Here is a 19,612-nt window from a genome sequence, read left to right as displayed (position 1 = left end):
CTCCACAACTAAGACTGAAAGAACAACAACTTGAAGCTGAACAGAACCTCCACAACTAAGATTGAAAGGACAACAACTTGACTTGGAGAAAAGTCCCCAATAAAGTCCTGTTCCCCTTCCCCAATAAAAAAAAATCTTAAAAAAAAAAAAAAAGAAAGTGGAAAGACTGGTCACAGAATAGGAGAAAAATACCTGCAAATTAGATATCCAATAAGGTACTTGTTTGCAAAATATGTAAAGAACACTTACAACTCACTAAGATGAAAAATAATCTAATTAAAAATGGGCAAAGGACCCAAATTTCTCCACAAAAATGACCCTTAATAAGCATAGGGAAAGATGCTCAACACCTTTAGCCATTAGGGAAATGCAAATCAAAACCGCAATGAGATAGTACTTCCCACCTCCAAGGATGCTAATAATAATTAATAATAATAATTAATGACAGACAATAATGAGCATTGACAAAGGTGTAGAGAAATTGGAACCCTCCTGTGCTGCTGGTGGAAATGTAAAACGGTGCACCTCTTTTGGAGGACAGTCTAGCAGTTCCCAAAAGGTTAAACAGAGTTACCACATGACCCAGCATTCTCACTCCTAGGTCTAGACCCCAGAGAAATGAAAACTTGTCCACACAAAAACTTGTACATGAATGTTCACAAATAGCCAAAAAGTGGAAACAAACTTAAATGTCCATCAGCTGATGAGTGGATACATAAAATAGGGCGTAGCCGTACTGCAATGATGGAATATTATCCACAGTAAAGAGGGGGCTAATGTTTAGCGCTGACAGCCTGCAACGTGGATGCACCTTGAAAACCTGATGCTGAGTGAGAGGAGCCAGGCACAGAGGCCACAGTTTCTATGAGTCCATTTATGGAAAATGTGCAGAACAGGCCAATCCATAGAGAAGGGAAATCGATTAGTGCTCAGTGCCGGGAGGATAGGGGGAAACGGGGACTGACTGGTAGGTGTGGGGGTTCGTAGGGTGATGCAAGTGCTCTGAAACTGATTGTGGTGATGGTTACACAACCTTGGGAATAGACTAAGAATACCCTAAAAATGTCTGAATTGTGTACTTTAAATGGGTGAGTCATATGGCCTGTGAATTATATCTCAATAAAGCTTTTAAAGAAAAAGCAAAGGGAAAAGGCCTAGCACAGAAATCTTAGTATCCAGAAGCCGGGCGTGGGAACTGGGGGACCGGGAGCTGCTGGCCCCTCAGACCCCGAGGGGCAGAGCCCCGGGCCCCCAATACTTTCACAGGTCCATGAAACTGTTTCAATTTTTAAATCAGAAGAACAAACATAAACTTTTAGGCAAAGAAAAATTTTAATATGTAAGTTAATATATTCATCTTGAGCTAATGCAGTGGTAAAATACAATTTTTAATCTAATTTTTTTTTTTTAAATTTGGGAAGGGATCCAAAAGGCAGACGTGCTCAGGGTTCACCAATGTTTAAATGTAGCCCTGGGTGCTGGTCTGAATTTGGCCGTTAGCATTTTCCCTCTCCAGCTTTGAGAAAACAAGAGGAATATTAAAGACATTGAAAAATATTTCCTTGAAAATCCATCCATGCTAGCTCACCACCTATTTTCATTTTTAAAATCCTCCTTTCCAGTTCTCCGCAAACATCTGTTTTAGCAGGTGGTAATCTCGGTACCACTGACTCGCTGTGTGGCCCCGGCCAGTCACTGAGCAGCTCTGAGCCTTATTTTCTTCTGTAAAGGGAGGTGAGAGTCCTGCTTCTCAGTGTAGTCTATGGAGGAAGCAGGTAGGATGGAACCTCAGAAAGATCATCCACCCACCTGCGGCCTTGTGACTCTCTGGAAAGGGATCATATAAGGAAGAGGGGAGGCTACTCCTTGGCTTAGACCCTTCGTGATCTGGCCCGCTTTCCTTGTCAACCTCATCTCCCGGCACTCCCCCACATTTGCCTCTGTATTTCTGTGGGGCTGGAAGGAGGTTCAGGAGCCCAAAGCGGCATCAGGGACCTTCTTAGAGAAGAACTTAGGAAGCTCCAGGCAGACACGAGAGTGGACAATGCTGGAAGCTTCCAGATCTTTTTCATGCCCCCCCCAACCTACCTTGGTCCCATTTTGACCCCAAATCTATCTCCTTGCTGGGATCAGCAGTAAAATCTTTAAACCAGGGGTTGCAGGCTCCCGTAAAGGTCATCCAATTCAGTGTCTCAGCGGCCAGCTGGGAGGTTTAAGTGAGGCTAGGGGTAGAGCAGCAGGGAGTGAGGATGTGGCAAGGACGGACCGTGACGAACTAGAGCGCGTGTGCCCCAGCAGACGTGGGCAGCCTCTGCCCAGCCCTATCTGAATGCTGCTGGGTGAGGCTGTGGGCCCAGCATGGCCTGCTCTTCTGGTTCTCCAAGAGAAAGCCAGAAGTCTGGATTTGTAGGCAATACTTTCCCTACTTTTAGGATCCTGCATGGGCCAAACAAAACGTGTTTGTGAGTGGGGGTTCCAGTGTGTGCTCCCTTCACAAGAAAAGGCCTGGAGGCTGGGGACATTCTTGGTGGCCAGCACAGCGGTTGGCATCAGGGAGGCCTGAGAGGAAAGACTGACGAGCTGAAGTTTTTTATAGGTGTAAGGTATTCTAGGTAGAAGGTGTTCATTCATTCATTCATTCACTCATTCGTTAATACACTCATTCATTCATTCACTCATTCATACATTCACTCACTCATTCATTCACTCATTCACTCACTCATTTACTCATTCATTCACTCACTCATTCATTCATTCACTGTTCATTAATTCATTTGCTTGTTCATTCATTCATATACTCCTTTAACAAATATTTACTGAGCTCTCACTGTGTAGCAGGCACTGTTCTAGGTGCTAGGGGTCCAGCGGGAAGAGAGATAGGGAGTGACTGGGAAGGGACGTTTGGAATATTAAATACATTAGTTAGAAAAGGCTTCCTGAGAAGGCAACATTTGAGGAACGTGATAAAGCAGAGGAATGATAAACCATTCAGCTCTCTAGGGGAAGAATGCTCTAGGCAGCAGTAGCAGCATGTGCAAAGGCCCTGAGGCAGGGGGTGGGCCTGGCACATTTAAGGATCAGCAAGGAGCCCAGTGTGGCGGGAGCCAGGGGGAAGATATTAGGAGACGAGGTCAGGGAGGTGGTGGGGGGACAGGTGACACAGGGCCTCGCAGGCCACAGCGAGGACGTAGGTTCTGACTCAGTGCATTGGGAATCACAGCAGGTTCTGAGCAGAGAAACAGCATAATCTTAGGTTATCACAGGATGCTGGGCTGCTGCAGAGGCTGCTGCAACAACCCAGGTGGAAGGCGATGGTGTCTGGACCAGAGGAGGTGATGAGACGTGGTCGGATTCTAGATGGACTGTGAAGCAGGGGCCGCAGATCAGATGTGGGGGCGTGAGAGAAAGAGAGAGATCGAGGCTTGGGCCGGAGAACCTGGGAGATGGGATGACCGTGTACTGAGCGGGAGATGCATTGAGGCTATGGCACCTGTCCCCATCTAAGATTCACGCACACAGGAGGGACTATAAGGTGACTGGTGGCCCACGGGAGAAGACCAAGGTGCCGTGAGAGCTTACAAGAGGGACAAGTGTGTTCTGGCAGGGGGATGGCATGGTGGGCGGGGACACAGGGACACAGGGGCTGAGAGGTGCCGCCATGGGGTGTGGGGGGAGAGGTGGTAGAGGCCGGTCCTGGGTCCAGGTGAAGAATTGGTACTTTGTCCCTTGGGAAGGCATCAGAGGGTGTTGAGCAGGCGTGTGCACACGTGTGTGTTTGCTGTGATCAGACCTGTGTGTTGAAAACATCCCGCTGGCGTCAGTGTGGAGAGAGGATTGGACAGAGCCCTGAGTGGAGGCCACGGGGCCCAGGGAGGGGCTGTGTGGTGGATGTGGGGTAGAGACTGTGGCAGGGGAGTGAAGGCTTTGAAGGAATGGGGGTGACAGGGCTGCGTGGGGAGGAGCAAGGGGCGCCGTTACGGGTGCTGTTCAGCTGAGTTTGCAGGTTCACTGTCCACATGCTGCGGGGACACCGTCTTGCCAGGAATAAGGGTTGGTTGGAGAAAGATGCCGCTTGTGTTGGAGACGCTCGGGCCCCTCTCCCCGCTCAGCCCCAGGGCTCGTGGGATGGGGAGAGGTGAAAGCCCAAAGCACCCGTTTCCTCTCATGTTCTGAAAACTCTTCTTTTCTTCCCTAAGGTGAAAAATGCCGCAGCTTCATTGACCTGGCCCCAGCATCCGAGAAAGGTAAGTGTGGCCCGGGAGCCGGAACCCTGTTTGCTACAAAGCCCCGAGTTTCTCAGCAGTCAGTGAAGTGGGGGGCGGGGGGAGGATTATTTCAGCCCCCCTGGCCAGGGCGGTGGTCCTGAGAGTCATTACCCTGTTACTTCCAGGACACACTGGGACGCCCCGGGAGGCAGGATGTGTGGAGGAGCTGGGGTCGGGTAAGACTGGTGTTGTGCTGGGGGCACTGCCTTCAGCTGTAGGATTTGACCTCAGGGGAGGGAAGCAAAGGTCCCTACTCCACTGTCTTCAGGGGTAGGGAGGTCCAGCCTGGCTGGACGCTGCTATGCAGGGAGGTTTCACTGGTGTTTGGGGCCCAAAGGCAGAGATTCTGAGCCCCCAATGATGCTCAGAGCCGTGCAGGATGGTAGGAGCAGGCTGCAGCGTGAGTGGGGGTACAGCCTTCAGGATGCAGTTTAGCTGCAAGGGATAGAGTGATCCAAACTGAGGCTTCACTGAGACCCTTACTTATCTCTTATAAAAGTTTGAAAGTAGGCAATCCGGGGTATCTCTGCTCCCTACGGCCTCAGGAGCTGGGCCCCTGCTCCCCTCTCCATCACCCCAATGGCTTTGGTCCTCATGATCTAAGATGGCGGCGAGAGCTCCAGCTGTCACGTCTGCATCCCGGCAACTGGGTAGAGGAAGGGCTAAGGAGAAAGGGGAAAGCCTGCCTGTCCACTCTGACATTCCCAGAAGTTGCCCCACATCACCTGCTCGTATCTCCTTGGCCAGAACTTGATCACATGGCCTCACTCAGCTGCAAGGGAGGCTGGGAAATGAAGTCTTTATCCTGGGCAGCTCTGTGTTCGGCTGAAAGCCAGGGGTTTGGTTATTAGGGAAGAACAGGAGAATGGATCCTGGAGGATATATAGTGCCACTAAGGGGAGTGGCTACCAAGAGAGAACAAGTATGCAGTTTTCTTTAAACAGCTCCGATCCTGGGAGCTGGGATGGGGAAACGAAGGCAGAAATCCAGTCACATGAACTGTCCCAACGTAGGGTTTGGTGGCTTAGCTCGGGGGAAATCCTTAAGTCCAGGGCGTGGGGCCACCCATGTCCCCGGATGGTGGGACCGAGCTTGTGGTTTCCCTGCCATGTCAGGAGGTTCAGGGACCTGGGGGGCTGGCCTCTGACCCCTCCCAGTGTGTCATGGAGGCTGGTGACATTCCTCTCTCGCAGACACTGTCTCCTTGGAGAGCTCCATCCAAGTGGCAGTTGGTGAGACTCAGCACATGACAGGGAACCCACAGGCCCCCGCCGCTGAGCTGGCTTTGGGCAGCGCGGTCGGCCTCCTCCGCTTGCTCGGCCTCCCCACGGCTGTGTCTTCTTCATTGCTCCACGTGAAGTTCTGGGCTGAGCGACCCCGGCCCCAGCTTCCAAACAGGTCTCTGGGAAACACTACACGTATGAGTCCTGATAACCGCGGGTCTTTATTGAGCAGTTACTATGTGCCAGGCGCTGTCCAGGGTTTAACTGAGAAGCCTCCTCACAGGCTCTCACTCCACTTGACAGATGAGGAAACTGAGGCTTGGAGACGTTAAGCCACTTAAGTCTCACGTCTCATAGGGACACAGCCCCCTCCATTGTACTGCATCTTGGTGGCTGGAGGCAGCCCTCTGGGGGCTCAGCCCGTAATCCCTCGGGGCCTTGAAGTTCCAGGGTCAACTCCACTCCAAGTCTGGCTTCCAGCAAGCAGGACCCACGCGTGTCCACTTGTGGGTGAATGTGTGCATTCGTGCGCAGGTGCCCCTGTGAGAATGTGTCACATGTCTCTCGTGTGTGCGTGCACTCAGGCTGGTGGGTGAGGATGTGTGAGCGTGGGGGTGTAGAGCACGTGTGTGAGTGTGTGTGCTTGTGTGCCCACGGGCGCACGTGAGTGGATGAGTGTGTGCACGCGTGAGTGTGTCCATCTGTGTACAGGGACAGGCGATTGCGGCGCCTCCTTCTGGAAGCATCAGACCTTTATTCCTGCGGCTTTTACGAGGCCCAAGGGCCCCAGAGAGATTGTGTGTTTTGCGGGCCTGGTGATTTTCCTTTCAGGCTTGGCGGCCGCCCGAGGACCTTCTGTAAACATGTTTACAAGGAGGCTGAGTGGGCTGCTTTGCTGCCAAGGTGCAGGGCAGTGGTCACGTGCTTGGGGCCCCTCGAGCACTCCAGCCTCCCTCTGGGTCTGCAGGATCTGCCCCCCGCCGCCCCCGGGACCTCTCCCCAGACCCTCGCCCGGCCCTCCCAGAGGCACGTGCAGGAGTGGTGCTCACGGCCCGTCCGTTTGCCCACCATGTCCCCACCACACTCTCTGTCCGTGTCACCAATAAGGAACCCAAGCTGCACAGATGAGTGACTTGTTCAGGGCCCCTCAGGGAGTCTGGGGCTGACATTTGAGCCCAGCTGTGCTGTCCCCCAAAGAACATTCTTCTCCCAGATTCTCACCCCTGCCCATTCCCACCGGCTCCCCTGGGGCTTCCCTGCTAGTCTGCAAGATGTGACACGAATCGTGACACACACACTAACTAGCTTCATGCAGCCCTTCCACGTGCCAAGGGCGGTTCTGAGAACTCTACGCATTGGCTCATTTAATCCCATTTTACAGATGAGGAAACTGAGGCACAGAGGGTCTGCTCCCACGCCCAGGCCTGACTACAGGCCTCAGGGATGGCTGGCAGCTGGTTGTGCTGGAACTGGCCCAGTTAATTTACTTGTCAAGGTCTCCCCTGGTCATTGTCACCCAAAAGTGACCTATTTATTTCTCTAAAAGTGATCGAAGTATTTGGGTGAGGTAACAAACATTCGTTTTCTCACCAAACCAGTCGAGCACCCTCTGTGTACCAGCCATTCTTCCACAAGTATTTCCTGAGCACCTACTATGTGCAGGCTCCGGGCTGCGCACTGGGGAGCAAGGACAAAGGAGGCGAAAGGCCTGCCCTGCACGAGCGGGAAAGGGCTACGTCAACGGTCCATGAGTGGTGGCAGCGCTCCAGCCATCCATGCAGGACGTGCCCTCCCCTGGCCAGGGGTGTCATGCCTGCACCTCAGATCCCTGTGCCGAGTCCATGAACGCGTCTGGGTTTCCTCCCTGTGTTACCGGGTGTCCCCGAAAATAAGACCTAGCTGGACATCACCTCTAATGCATCTTTTGGAGCAAAAATTAATATGAGACCCAGTATTATATTATATTACATTATGTTTATTTTATATATATTATATTATGTTTATTATATATTATATACAATATTATATATATTATGTTATATTATATCAGGGCTTATAGTAAAATAAGACTGAGTCTTATATTAATTTTTGCTGCAAAAGATGCGTTATAGCTGACTGTCTGGCTAGATCTTATTTTCGGGGAAACATGGCATATTAGCAATGTTCCCCAGTAAAGATTTGTCCCAAGTCACTTGTCAAACGCTGATGCGAGGAAAGTTCCCAGTTCCTAAGCCTCCGGTGGGACTCACCTTCTCAGTGTCAGTGAGGGAATGAATGAATGAATGAATGAATGAATGAACGAATGAACAAACGAACGAGTGAATGGACTGAGCCGCTCAGGATTCAGATTTGCTGTGAAGGCGGCAGCAGTAACCTCCTTCTTGCAGTTCCTCAGTTTCCATCCACACACACAGTGGGGACTGTGCAGAATGAACCGTGTACAGCAAGGAATGCACCTAGGTGACCCCATTTCTATAAAGCTGCAAAGCAGGCAACACGAGTCTGTCCTGTGAGAAGTCAGGACAGTGGTCGTCCTTGGAGAGAGGGTGACTGAAAGGGACTCTGCAGAGGGTTCTGGAAGCCGGTGACGTCTGCTCCTCCAGCTGGGTGCTCATTTTATGCAAGTTTGTCAGGCTGCACACACCTGTGAGACATCTACACACACACACACTTCTCTGTATACCAGGGGTGCCAAAAAATGTATACAAGTGGACCCTTTGGTCAACGTTGCTCAAGCAGTAGTTCGCTGTCATCAGAAGCATCTGGACGCTGATGGGAACCACTTTGAGCACCTCTTGTAATTGCAGAAGTCCCACGTGACTTGTATTCATCTTTTGTTATTGGTATATATTGACTATTACGATTTTAATACGGTTTTCTTTCTTAAAATGTGTAGACGTTTTTGGGGCACCCTCTGTGTACGGGATGCTTTCATAAAAAGCAAACCAAAAATTTCCCACACTGAGTTCTGAATTACCTTTCTGGAATGAAAACCCAGCTACGTCCTCTTAAACCCCTTTCATAGCTCCCGACTCACCCAGGACATTGCAACATGGCGGTTGTGGCCCTCCGAGATCTGGTGACTGTCTCCCTTCGTCACTCTACCTCTGCAGCCTGTGGCGTGACCCTGTGCACCGGCCCTGCCTCCCTCCCTGCGTACATTTCCCCCAAACTCTCCACCATCCCTCTTGCCTCTGTGCCTTTGCATCTGCTGTTCCCTCTGCCAGAACTGCCTTTCCCCCCGTTTGTCCTGCCAACTTCTATTTATCCTTCAAACCCCACTTAGACACAACCTCTTCTGAAACGCCACTCTGAACCTCAGCAGTACCCATGGGGACTGGTCCTATTAGCTCCCATCACCCTGCGTTGAGGTCACCTCCTCCACCAGACTGGACACTCCCTAAGGACAGGCGCTGGATCTTGTCCTTCCGGGGGCTCCCTTGCCCACATGGGGTTGGCACACAGCACAAATTTAGTAAAGGTTTCTTGAATGAAGGAACGAAGGAACATGGGGCCATGTCCCAGGCACTGGGTGGCCCACTTGGGTTTGGAAACCTGGGTCCTGACTCCGGAAGCCATGGTGGCCTCTGACACCCCTGGACCGAGCTGAGTTCTAAGTCACCCCTGCTCTCTGCCCCCACTCCCTGTGAGCTGGGATTTCTGGCAGCCACCAGCTGGCAGTTTTTGCGAAACAATCTCCAAAGCTTGTAGGTTTGATTTGTTTACTATTTTCAGCGACGTGTGACAATGTGGTGGCTCCACAGCCACAATCCTGAGTGTTGCCTGAGTCGTTTCTCACTTCAGTTCCTAGAACAGTCTCTTGTTGGCTCCCTCAACCTCTCTGTTCTCTGTCTGAAATCGATTTACAGTTCTGCTGCTCACTTAATTTATTTAGTGCATTTTATTGATTTATGTCATGGAACTGAAACGTACAGAGATCAGAACATGTTGCACAGGGAAGGGTAGGGAACCAACTTCCACAGCTGCCCAAACGCTGACATGGGCGCTAGGAATGGGTCAGCAAGCTGGCCGCAGCCCAGACATGCCAGGGGCTGGGGCATCCTTATGCCAGTGCGTTAATTCTGGGAGATCTTTTCACCCTGGCTGCCTGGGGAACTTCTGCCCATCTTCATGAGCCAACCCGAGCCCCTGCCTCTGCGAAGTCTCTCGTCCACAGACTGTTTGTTACGCCTGCTCTGTGCTCCCGAGTCACCGAGTCCATTCGTGGACTCCAGGGCGTGACCTAGTGGGAGCTCTGCGAGTTTTCATCCCGAGCAGATGGACACTTCAGGACACAGAGAGGCAGGAGGCCTGGCCAGAGTGGTCCACACGACATTGTTCCCTCTTACCTGCCACCCCCAGGCAACGTCACGATCCTTCTTGCAGCCGTCTGGCTGAGGGTGGGAATGACCAACCGTCTGAATGGCCCTGGCCCGTCTGTGGGGGCAGCGGAGCTCCCACAGAAGGAGACCGTCTCCTGGCCATTCTCAGTAAACTGCCCACACAGGTGCCTCACCTGGTGCCATGTGAGTCTTGGAGGCAGGGCCGACTGCAGCCTCGCTTTCAGGAAGGGGCCGCAGTGACGTCTGGCCATGGCCGCAGGCCAGCGGTCAGCATCCCTGTGCCAGGCTGTGTGCCAGGATCTGGGGCAGTGAGTAGACGCCCCCTACAGTCCCTGTTCTTGACGAGCCTTCTGGTGGGGGGACAGACAAGGAGGAAGAGTCACGTCTGTGAATCAGGGGCCCAGACGGGATGGGCAGAGGGCTGTGGAAGGAACGGTGACAGTCTTGCCAGGCTGCTGGAGGGCGCCGTGTGGGAAGAGTGCTGATGCAGGGCGGCGTTCCTTCTCTGCATGAGGGGCTCAAGGGAGCTCATTCCTGGAGGCTCAATGGCACGTGGCAAAGAGAGAGACCCAGTGTCCTCAGTGCCAGGTGCATGGCAAACGTGTAATAGTCATTCACTGAATGACCGAAGAGTGGAAGCGACAGAGAGCCCAGAGAGGTGAAGTGTCTTGCTCAAGGTCACACAGCAAGTTTAGGTTAGAATCAGGCTCCAGGCTCCTGAAGTCTTTTAAGCAGCACCACCCGCCCCGCCAAACTCCCGTATCCTTCCTCATCCCACCATCCCTCCAGCCTCATTTTCTCCAGCATCACACGTGTCCTCCTCCCCCCCTCATGCTGAAGGGCTGGTTCTGCCACGTTCTGTTCTGAAGTTCTGGATTTCTCTAATGACATGCTCTTGCTAAAGGTGGTGAAAGCCTGTGCCTGGTGGAGGGCTGCTCCTGGAGGTCAGCACATCTAATAATTGCTTTAGTCGCTCTAATTCCAATTATTCAAGATTATCTTTCCAAGCAATTACATGTCTGGGTAGTCACACCTGCTCACTCTTGGAGAGCATCTTATCAACCCCAAATGAGGACCAGCTTTCATGTTTTGTAATTAGAAACAGTTTCTCCGTGGTGAGAAGACTGCTCAGCGTAAACAGTGGTAATTTAAATTTCTAAATGACTGTGGTCTTATCATAGTTTGGTGTGAGAAATTACCTCGGACACTGAAATCCAGTCCTTTGCCTCTCTGAGCGGAGGTTTCAGCCGTGTTGGGGGAATAGGTTCGCTAAGCTGCTCCGGGTCTGAGGAATCTGAAGGATGGCTCCTTCTGCATCCCAGGCAGGTCTTATCAAGGGCTGGTTCCTGCTGGATCTCTCCCTGGAACAGAATTTGCAGCAAGACCCTTCCATTTGGCCCAGACCCTGCATGCACAAGGAGCCTTCACTTCAGACGTGATGATTCCTTCAAATGAAGTCAGACATACAGCTACACATCAGGGCCACCACGTATATAGTACAGTTGTGCAGGTTACTCACTGTGCAAGTTACTCTGGGGGCCGTGATTCATACGCTGGTTTGTGTGAATGGTGTAGGGTTGGGCAGTGCACATCCTGTACAACTGTATGTGGGGGGCAGGGATGCACAGATAGGGTTAAAAGCAGACAACATTTGTCATACCAGCCAACCCCTGTACCTCAATGCGGAACCACCGTGCCTGAGATGAGCTGGGAATTTGTAACCGTATTCTGTCGTGTTTCCTTGTTTTAATCGATATGATTTCATTGTTATAATTTAGAAACAGTGAAAAGCACAGGTTTTAAATGGACACTTCAGTGAGTTTCAAGAACGTATCCATCCATGCAACAACCTGTACGCCTGTCAAGATCCAGAACCAGGGCCAGCTTTGTGGCTTTGTGGCGTGGGACCTGCGGTCACCTCGGGTCCCATGCGTAAAGGGCCCTGCGTTTTCACTGCGTACTGCCTTCCCCGTTCGGGCCGTGCAGGCCACCTCCCCTCCCCACCATTTTATTATTCACTTATTCATTCTCCTTTCTCTGATTCACTTGGAAAGTCTAATTGTTTTAGCCTCATCCTGAGCAGTGATATCTGTCGACTCGTGGTTTTAGCGTGCCACGTTATTGTTTTCCAAGATGCTTTAAAATAAGTACTAGTAATAATACCCCCCATTATTTCTGGTTTGCCAACATGCCAGTGCCAGCTGATTCCCCCAACAACTGGATGAGGTTTGTGCTGTTGTTGACACCCTGTTATAGGTGGGGAAACTGAGGCCCAGAGACGTGAGATCATCTCGCTCAAGACCACACGGGGTGTGAGTGGCAGAGCTGACTGGAACCTGGGCGGGTGGGCTGCAGAGTTCTTGGCTCCCCCGGTTCACTGACTCCCTCGCAATGAGCTATTCAGCTAGAAAAGAAGCCCGCGTGAGCCTCGGCTGGGGAAAGATAGCGCTGGTGAAAGGAAGGAAGAGGTGAGAGATGGCCTGGTGGGGCCAGGGCGAGGAAAGGTCCATCAGACCCCGTGGGGCCACTTGTGGGTCTTCAGGGCTCGGGTGCCTCATGCACCTTCCTCTGCTTCCTTCCTGTCACGTGTCCTCCAATTCAAAGGCCAGATTCTGACCCTCAGGCACAGTCTGTCAGGTCGGAAGGGCTCAGAGAGGTGCCCTCGTCTGCTCCATTTTGCAGGGAAAGAAACTCGGGCCCCAAGAAGAACCTCTCCGTGGCTGCCACGGGCTGCGTGTAGTGAGAATGCCTGCTGCGTAGCAGCTCCTCAGAAACGGGGCTCCCCGCCTGGGAGGCCTCCCCCAGCCCAGCGCTGACAGCACAGCGAGCGCTCGCTCTGAGGCTTATCATCGCACTTGGCCTCTCGACAGCCCCCAGCGTCGGGATTCTTAGTATCCCGCCTTTTCCAGGCCAGGAAGCGGGGGCCCAGACAGTTTATGAAAAGTCCTGCGGGTCCAGGTGGCGGCAGGGCCAGAGCTTCTGAGCGCAGGTGACGCATGGCTCTGCTTACTGGCTGTGGGACCCCAGGCCTGTAACGCACCTGCTGTAAGGCTCCGTTTCATCATCTGTAAAGGGGACGACAGCATCCGCTTTGCGGATTCTTCTGCAGGAAATGGAATGATCCACGAGGGATTGGCCCAGGGTCTGGCTCCATCGACGCCAGCTGGCATATCCCCTTGGGTTCCTCCTGTCTCCTCTGTTTGGCCCAGCCGGCTAGAAAGCTAACTTGGGAAGTAACTCAATTGTGTTTATTTCTATTGGCCTGACATTCAACACACCTTGACTAAATAATGCACAGAATTCCATTCAGGGCTAGATACCTCCGCACCCCTTGTTTCACTTCCTTCTTCCGACAGCTCTTGGGAGCAGGTGCTGTTATCTCTGGTCTACACCTGTGGAAACGTGCTCAGAGACGCTGAGAACTTGCCTGAGGTCACACAGCAGAGCCCCATGCAATTTCTGCCGCATCTCACAGGTCTGTTCACTGTTCCTGTTGCCTCCTGGAGGCTCTTCTGCTCCTCGGGCCCGGGAAGTTCTTTGGTCGGCTTTGCTGGGTGTTCTGATCCAGCCAGACAATGCCCTGGCGCACAGCTGTCCGGGGCTGCGTGGGGCAGAGGGAGGCGGCAGATGAGGTTTCCCCGCGGCTTCTGCCACAGCGCCCTCTGCTCCTCGCGTCCCATCTGCCGACTCCTGCAGCCTCATCATTTGCGGCCATCTGCCGGGCTCCCTGGAGGCTCTGCAAAGCCTGGGACATGCCAAGGACCCCCCCCAAACATGCCGCCTTCAGACTGTGTGAGGAGCAGAGGGCCTTGAGCCCCCGACTGAGCCCGAGAACCTGTCCACACCTAGAAGCCGCCAGGAACTACAAATTTGAGAGAGATGCCCTTTCTGAAACACGGTTCCTAGAGGGCAGAAGGCCACACCCCAATTTGCTGCCCCAGACGTGGCTCCTGTAACCTGGTGCCGCTACAGAGCCAGCCTGGCTCCCACAGGGCTTGGCTTCGCCGAAATCTCATTTTGAGTTTAAAAAGTCCTGTGTCTTTAGGCAAGGGTGTCCTGGCTTCTTCTTGTCAGAATCTTTGGCCTCTTGGGACTCTGGGCTTCGGGTTTCCAGCACATGTTTTGCCAAAAGGCAGAGAAAGGCCCAGTGTGGCGGTGATAGGGGTGCTTCTGGAGACAGAAGGGAAACAAGTGGTTTCTCCAAAGCTGGTGGCTCTCTGTCATCACATGTCCCCCTCTGGGCAGTCACGAGTGGAGAGGGAAGAGCCACTCATTTTTTAAAAAAGACTTTTATTAAAATATAGCTAACATACAATGTTATATTAGTTTCAGGGGAACACAAGAGTTATTCAACATTTACATACCTAAAGAAGTGGTCACCGTAAGCCCAGCACCATCTGACACCGTCCCTGCTGTCACAGTATTACTGACTGTATTCCCCAGGCTGTACATTACATCCCCATGACTTACTGTTTTATACCTGGAGATTTGGGCCTCTTATGCCCCTTCACCTTTTCTGTCCCTTTTACAATTTTTCAGTTACAGTTAACATTCAATATTATTTTATATTAATGTCAGGTGTGCAGCATAGTGGTTAGACATTTATGTAATTTAAGAAGTGATCCCCTGCCTAGTCTAGTACCCGCCTGGCACTATACATGGTTATTACCATATAATTGACTGTATTCCCTGTGCTTTACTTCACATCCCATGACTATTTTGTAACTATTGATTTGTACTTCTTAATCCCTACTTCTTTTTCACCTGCCCCCCTCCTGTTTGGCAACCGTGAAAATGTTCTCTCTATCTATGACTGTGTTTCTGTTTTGTTTTTTTTTTTTTTTGTTCTTTAGATTCCACATATAAGTGAAATCTCATTGCATGTGTCTTTCTCTGTCTGACACACTCCACTCAGCACCGTACCCTCCAGGTCCATCCATGTCACCACAGATGGCAGGAACCCATTCCCTTCCCTGGACAAGCACTATTCCATTGTATATATGTACCACCTCCTCTTTATCCATTTATCCATTGATGGACACCCAGGCTGCCTCCACATCTTGGCCATTGCAAACAACGCTGCAGTGAACATATGGATGCACATGTCCCCTTGAAGCACCATTTTGGGTTTTTTCAGATAAATATCAGGAAGTGGGATTACCGGGTCCTTCTTTGTCTCTTCTTATAACCTTTGTTTTTAAGTCTGTTTTGTCTGGTGTAAGTATTGCTACCAGAGCTATTTTGTTTATTTTCTTTCCATCTTCATGAATTATCTTTTTCCATCCTTTTACTTTCAGTCTGTGTGTGTCTTTTGATCTTAAGTGAGTCTCTTGTAGGCAACATATGTAAGGGTTTTGTTTTCTTACCCTTTCATCCCTCCTATGTCTTTTGAGTGGAGCATTTAATCCATTTACATTGAAAGTAATTGTTGATAAATATGTAGCTATTGCCACTTTGTTATACATAATGTTGGTGGGTTTTTTTTTCCATTTTAAAGGAGGCCCTCCAACATTCCTTGTAATACTATTTTGGGTAATGAATTCCTGTACTTTTTTCTTGTCTGGGAAGCTCTTTACCTGTCCTTCGATTCTAAATTATAGCCTTGCTGGGTAGAGTAATCTTGGTTGTAGGTCCTTTCTTTTCATCACTGAATATTTCCTGCCAATCCCTTCTGGCCTGCAAAGTTTCTGTTGAGAAATCAGCTGACAGTCTTGTGGGAGCTCCCTTTTAAGTTACTAGTTGCTTTTCTCTTGCTGCTTTTAGGATTCTCTCTTTGTCTTTAACCTTTGCCATCCTAATTGGAATGTGTCTTGTTGTGGGTCTGTTTGGGTTCATCTTGTTTGGGACTCTCTGTGCTTCCTGGGCTTGTATGTTTATTTCCTTTGCCAGGTTAGGGAGGTTTTCAGTCATTATTTCTCCAAATAGGTTTTCAATTCCTTGCTCTCTTCTATTTCTGGTACCTCTATAATGTGAATGTTGGGGCCCAGAGACCCCTTAAACTATCCTCATGTTTTTTTTTAATTCTTTTTTCTTTTTGCTGTTCTGATCGGGTGTTTCCTGCTACCTTATCTTCTTGATCACTGATTCAATAATCTGCGTCATCTAGTCTGCTGGTGATTCTAATGTATTCTTCGTTTCAGTTATTAGTCTTTATTTCTGATGGGTTCTTTTTTATGTTTTCTATTTCCATTTTTATATTTCCTGTCTCTTTGTTGAAGTTCTCCCTGAGATCACTGAGCATCCTTACAATCAGTACTTGGAACTCTGTGCCTGGTAGGTTGCTTGGCTACATTTTGTTTAGTTCATTTTCTGTAGCTTTTTTCTTTTCCTTTATTTGGGACATGTTTTTTTGTCTCCCCATTTTGGCTGCCTCCCTGTGTTTGTTTCTGTGTATAGGTAGGGCTGCTATGCCTCCCGGTCATGGTAGAGTGGCCTTAAGTAGTAGGTGTGCTGTGGGGCTCAGTGGCACAGTCTCCCTGGTCACCTGAGCTGGGTGCTCCAGATGTGTCCCTTGTGTGGGTTGTGTGTGCCCTCCTGTGGTAGCTGAGACTTGGTTGTTGTTTGCACATTAGTGTGAGTGATTGACCAGCAGGCTGATTGGCTGTGAGGACTGGCCGTGACTACAGGGGAGGAGCTGTGGTGCAGGGGCTGATCCTACAGAGCAGGATTCACTTTAGCAGGGCTCTGGTGCCTGCCCAGTGTGCCCTTTGGGGGTGTCATCCTTGGAGGTGGCCGTGATGCTCTGGCCCAGTCTGAAGCTGGCCCCTGGGTCTGCCAGCCCCAGGGCCTCCTGGGAGGGGACCCACTGCAGGCCAAGTTCAGCCGCAGTCTGCGCCCTGCCTGGGGCCATCTGGCATGAGCCACCAACCAATCTGAAGATGGCTGCTACCTGTGCTATACGTGGAGGTGTCTTGAGATGCCAAACTGTGAATCGAGACAGGCTGTTGCTAGTGCCGGGCTTAGGGCTGCTCAGCCCGAGGTACAGGGCACATTAAAGCCAAATGCTGCTTGTTTGGGTTTTGTGAACCTTTGAGAGATTTTAGGAATGTTCATAGTATGAGCCAAGACAGGCCGTTTATATGGAAAAGCCACTGGAAGTGGCTTGGGTGTGCCCAAAGGTTGGGTGGGGCTTGGTCTCAGGGAATCACTAGGGCAAGTGAATGGCATTAGCCAGTTTGATGAAGACTCGGATATGGCAGCCGCCAGTGTCTGTACACTGGGAGGGGGAGGGCTCAACAAAGACAATATGGCTTCCACCAGCTCCTCAATCCGTCATGGAGAAAGCTGCCCCTCCAGCCCTCAGTCTGCAGCCAGACAACTCAGTTCCTGTGCATCTCTGTCACCTTTCGAGCTGCAGCCCCAGCACTGGAGCTCAGAGTGAGTGAGTCCGTCACCGAGTAAGTCTGTGTGCAGCCCTTTTAAGAGGAGCACCTGGGAATGCAGCTGCCCTCTGTCTCACTCAGCCACAATCTCCACTGGTTTTCGCAGCCAGTAAGTATGGGAACTTCTCTCCCCGACACTGGAACCCCAGGCTGGGGTGAGGCTGGGACCCCTCACTCCTCCTGGGGGGACCTCTGCAGCCAGATATCCCTCTTGATTTTTAATGGTCACACACTAGTGTGGGACCAGCCTGTTCTGCGTCTCTGCCCCTCCTGCCAGTCTCATTGTGGCTTCTGTATGTCTGTAGTCGTAGGGCTTCGGATCAGCTAGATTTCAGGCAATTGTCAGTAATGGTTGTTCTGTGGTTTAGTTGTAATCGATGTGGTCCTGAGAGGAGGTGAGCACAGCGTTTACCTGCTCTGCCATCTTGACCTGAAATCCAGAGGCCACTGATTTTATTCATTAAGTTTAATTAAAATTTTTTTTGGTAACAGCTTTATTGAGATGGAATTCACTTACCATATAATTTGCCCACTTAAAGCGTACAGTTCAGTGGTTTTTAGACTAGTCACAGAGTTATGCAACCACAGCTACTATCAATTATAGAACATTTTCATCACCTAGAAGAGAAACCCTATTTCCTTTAGCCATCATCCCTCAATCCTCCAGACCCCACAGATCTGGGCAACCACCCGTCTCCTCTCTGTCTGTAGATTTGCCAATTCTGGATGCATATGAATGGAATCATATAAGGACTTTTGTGACTGGCTTTCACTTAGCATAATATTTTCAAGGTTCACCCATGTTGTAGCATTTATCAGTACTTCATTGCCTTTTATTGCCAAATAATGTTTCTTTGTGTGGATATACCATGTTTTACGTGCTGTTTATTTCTTTATTAAACCTTTTTAAAATTGGGAAATAGACAATTCAGCAAAGTCCATACAATATAAATCTATAGCTTAACACATCATTGTAGAGCAAAAACGTTACCGCCACTGAGGTCAACAAAGTGATCCTTGTTGGCCCCCCATGTGCCCCTTCCTGGGTACCTACCAACTCCTGTGCCCACTGGAGAAGGATCACTGCTTTGCTTTCACGTACAGCAGGGGCCAGGAAGGCGGCCCTCTGCCTCTTTGTGTAAATAAAGTTTTATTGGAACACAGGCCCACCCATTCCCTTAGGTATGTCTATGGCTGTTTTCATGGTCCAATGGCAGAGTGGAACGGTTGTGACAGACTGTATGGCACACGAAACCTAAGCTATTTCTTCCCTGACTCCTCACGGAAAAGGGTGCTGACGCTGCTTCGTAGTGTATCGCCAAGCACGCAAACCTAAGCGTGATAGAGGTGCTTGTTATTGAACTGACTAAATAAGTGGGACCATAAGCTGTGCTCTCCTGTGTCTGGCTGCTTTGTTCAACATCATGTTGGTCAGTCTTAGTTTGGGTCGCTGTCACAGAGCACCCCGACTGGGGGGCTTATACACAACAGAAATTAGTTTCTCACGGTTCTGGGAGCTGGAAGTCTGAGAAGATCAAGGCGCTGGCAGATTTGGTGTCTGGTTCATGGACTGTCGTCTCCTTACTGTGTCCTCACAAGGCAGAGGGATGAGGGAACTCCCTGTGGCCTCTGTCATCGGGCCACCAAGCCCATTCCTGAGAGCTCCACCTCCATGACCTAATTGTGCCCCCAGTGCCCACCCCCAAGTGCCATCACATTGGGAGTTAGAATGTCAACCTATGAAATTGGGGGGTGGGGGCACAAACATTTAGCCTGTAACAATCACGTAGCCGTAGTTTGTGTATTTCCACAGCTGACCCATTTGTCTGGGGTTTTCTTGCAAACATTCATTGGCTCCTGCAGTGTGACGGGTGCAGGATGACGCTTGAGTCTTGTTACTTTCCTTGGTGATTATCTCTGCCTTAAGATTTCCTGGCCTCTGATTCTCTACCTTACAGGGTGTGTGTGTGTGTGTGTGTGTGTGTGTGTGTTGGGGGAGGGTGCAGGGCGCCCCTTCAGTGATCCACTCCAGCCGCTATGCTTTCTATGCGTCCCTTTGTGTCAAACACCAGCTGCTGTAACAAAGAACCCCCCCAAAGCTCAGTGGCTTTTGATGGTAAAAGTTGCTTTTCTGCTCCCACCAAGTCCAGTGCAGGCATTCCTGGGGGAGCGGCCCTTCCATGTGTTCATCCGGAGATTCAGGCTCCTTCCTTGCAGGAATTCGAGTCTTCCTGGTTCAGCCAGCGGTTGGGAAAGAGACAGTGGAAGATGGTGTGGGCGGTCCCTGTGGGCCAGGCTCATTTCTTTGCCGCCCACGTTCCTTTGCCCAGAATTCAGTTCTATGGCTGCACGGGGAAATGTAGTTTGCCCACGAGGAAAAGGACATGGGCTTTGGTGAC

The 19,612-nt window shown here is 50.7% G+C and overlaps 1 protein-coding gene across 2 annotated transcripts in view; it reads left to right on the top strand.

Annotated features, from left to right (window-relative positions):
- GSG1L (GSG1 like) overlaps window positions 1-19,612 on the top strand; it is a 192,904-nt gene that overhangs the window by 69,359 nt on the left and 103,933 nt on the right. For both annotated transcript variants that reach the window (XM_074322757.1, XM_074322758.1), the window contains exon 2: window positions 4,197-4,244. In XM_074322757.1, the coding sequence (XP_074178858.1) occupies window positions 4,197-4,244 (48 nt within the window). The remainder of the gene's footprint in view (window positions 1-4,196; window positions 4,245-19,612) is intronic.

This window comes from Rhinolophus sinicus, linkage group LG18 (assembly GCF_036562045.2).
Source record: "Rhinolophus sinicus isolate RSC01 linkage group LG18, ASM3656204v1, whole genome shotgun sequence".
Classification (NCBI taxonomy): domain Eukaryota; kingdom Metazoa; phylum Chordata; class Mammalia; order Chiroptera; family Rhinolophidae; genus Rhinolophus; species Rhinolophus sinicus.
The sequence above is the reverse complement of the archived record's forward strand: the minus strand, read 5'-3'. Positions and strand labels throughout refer to the sequence as shown.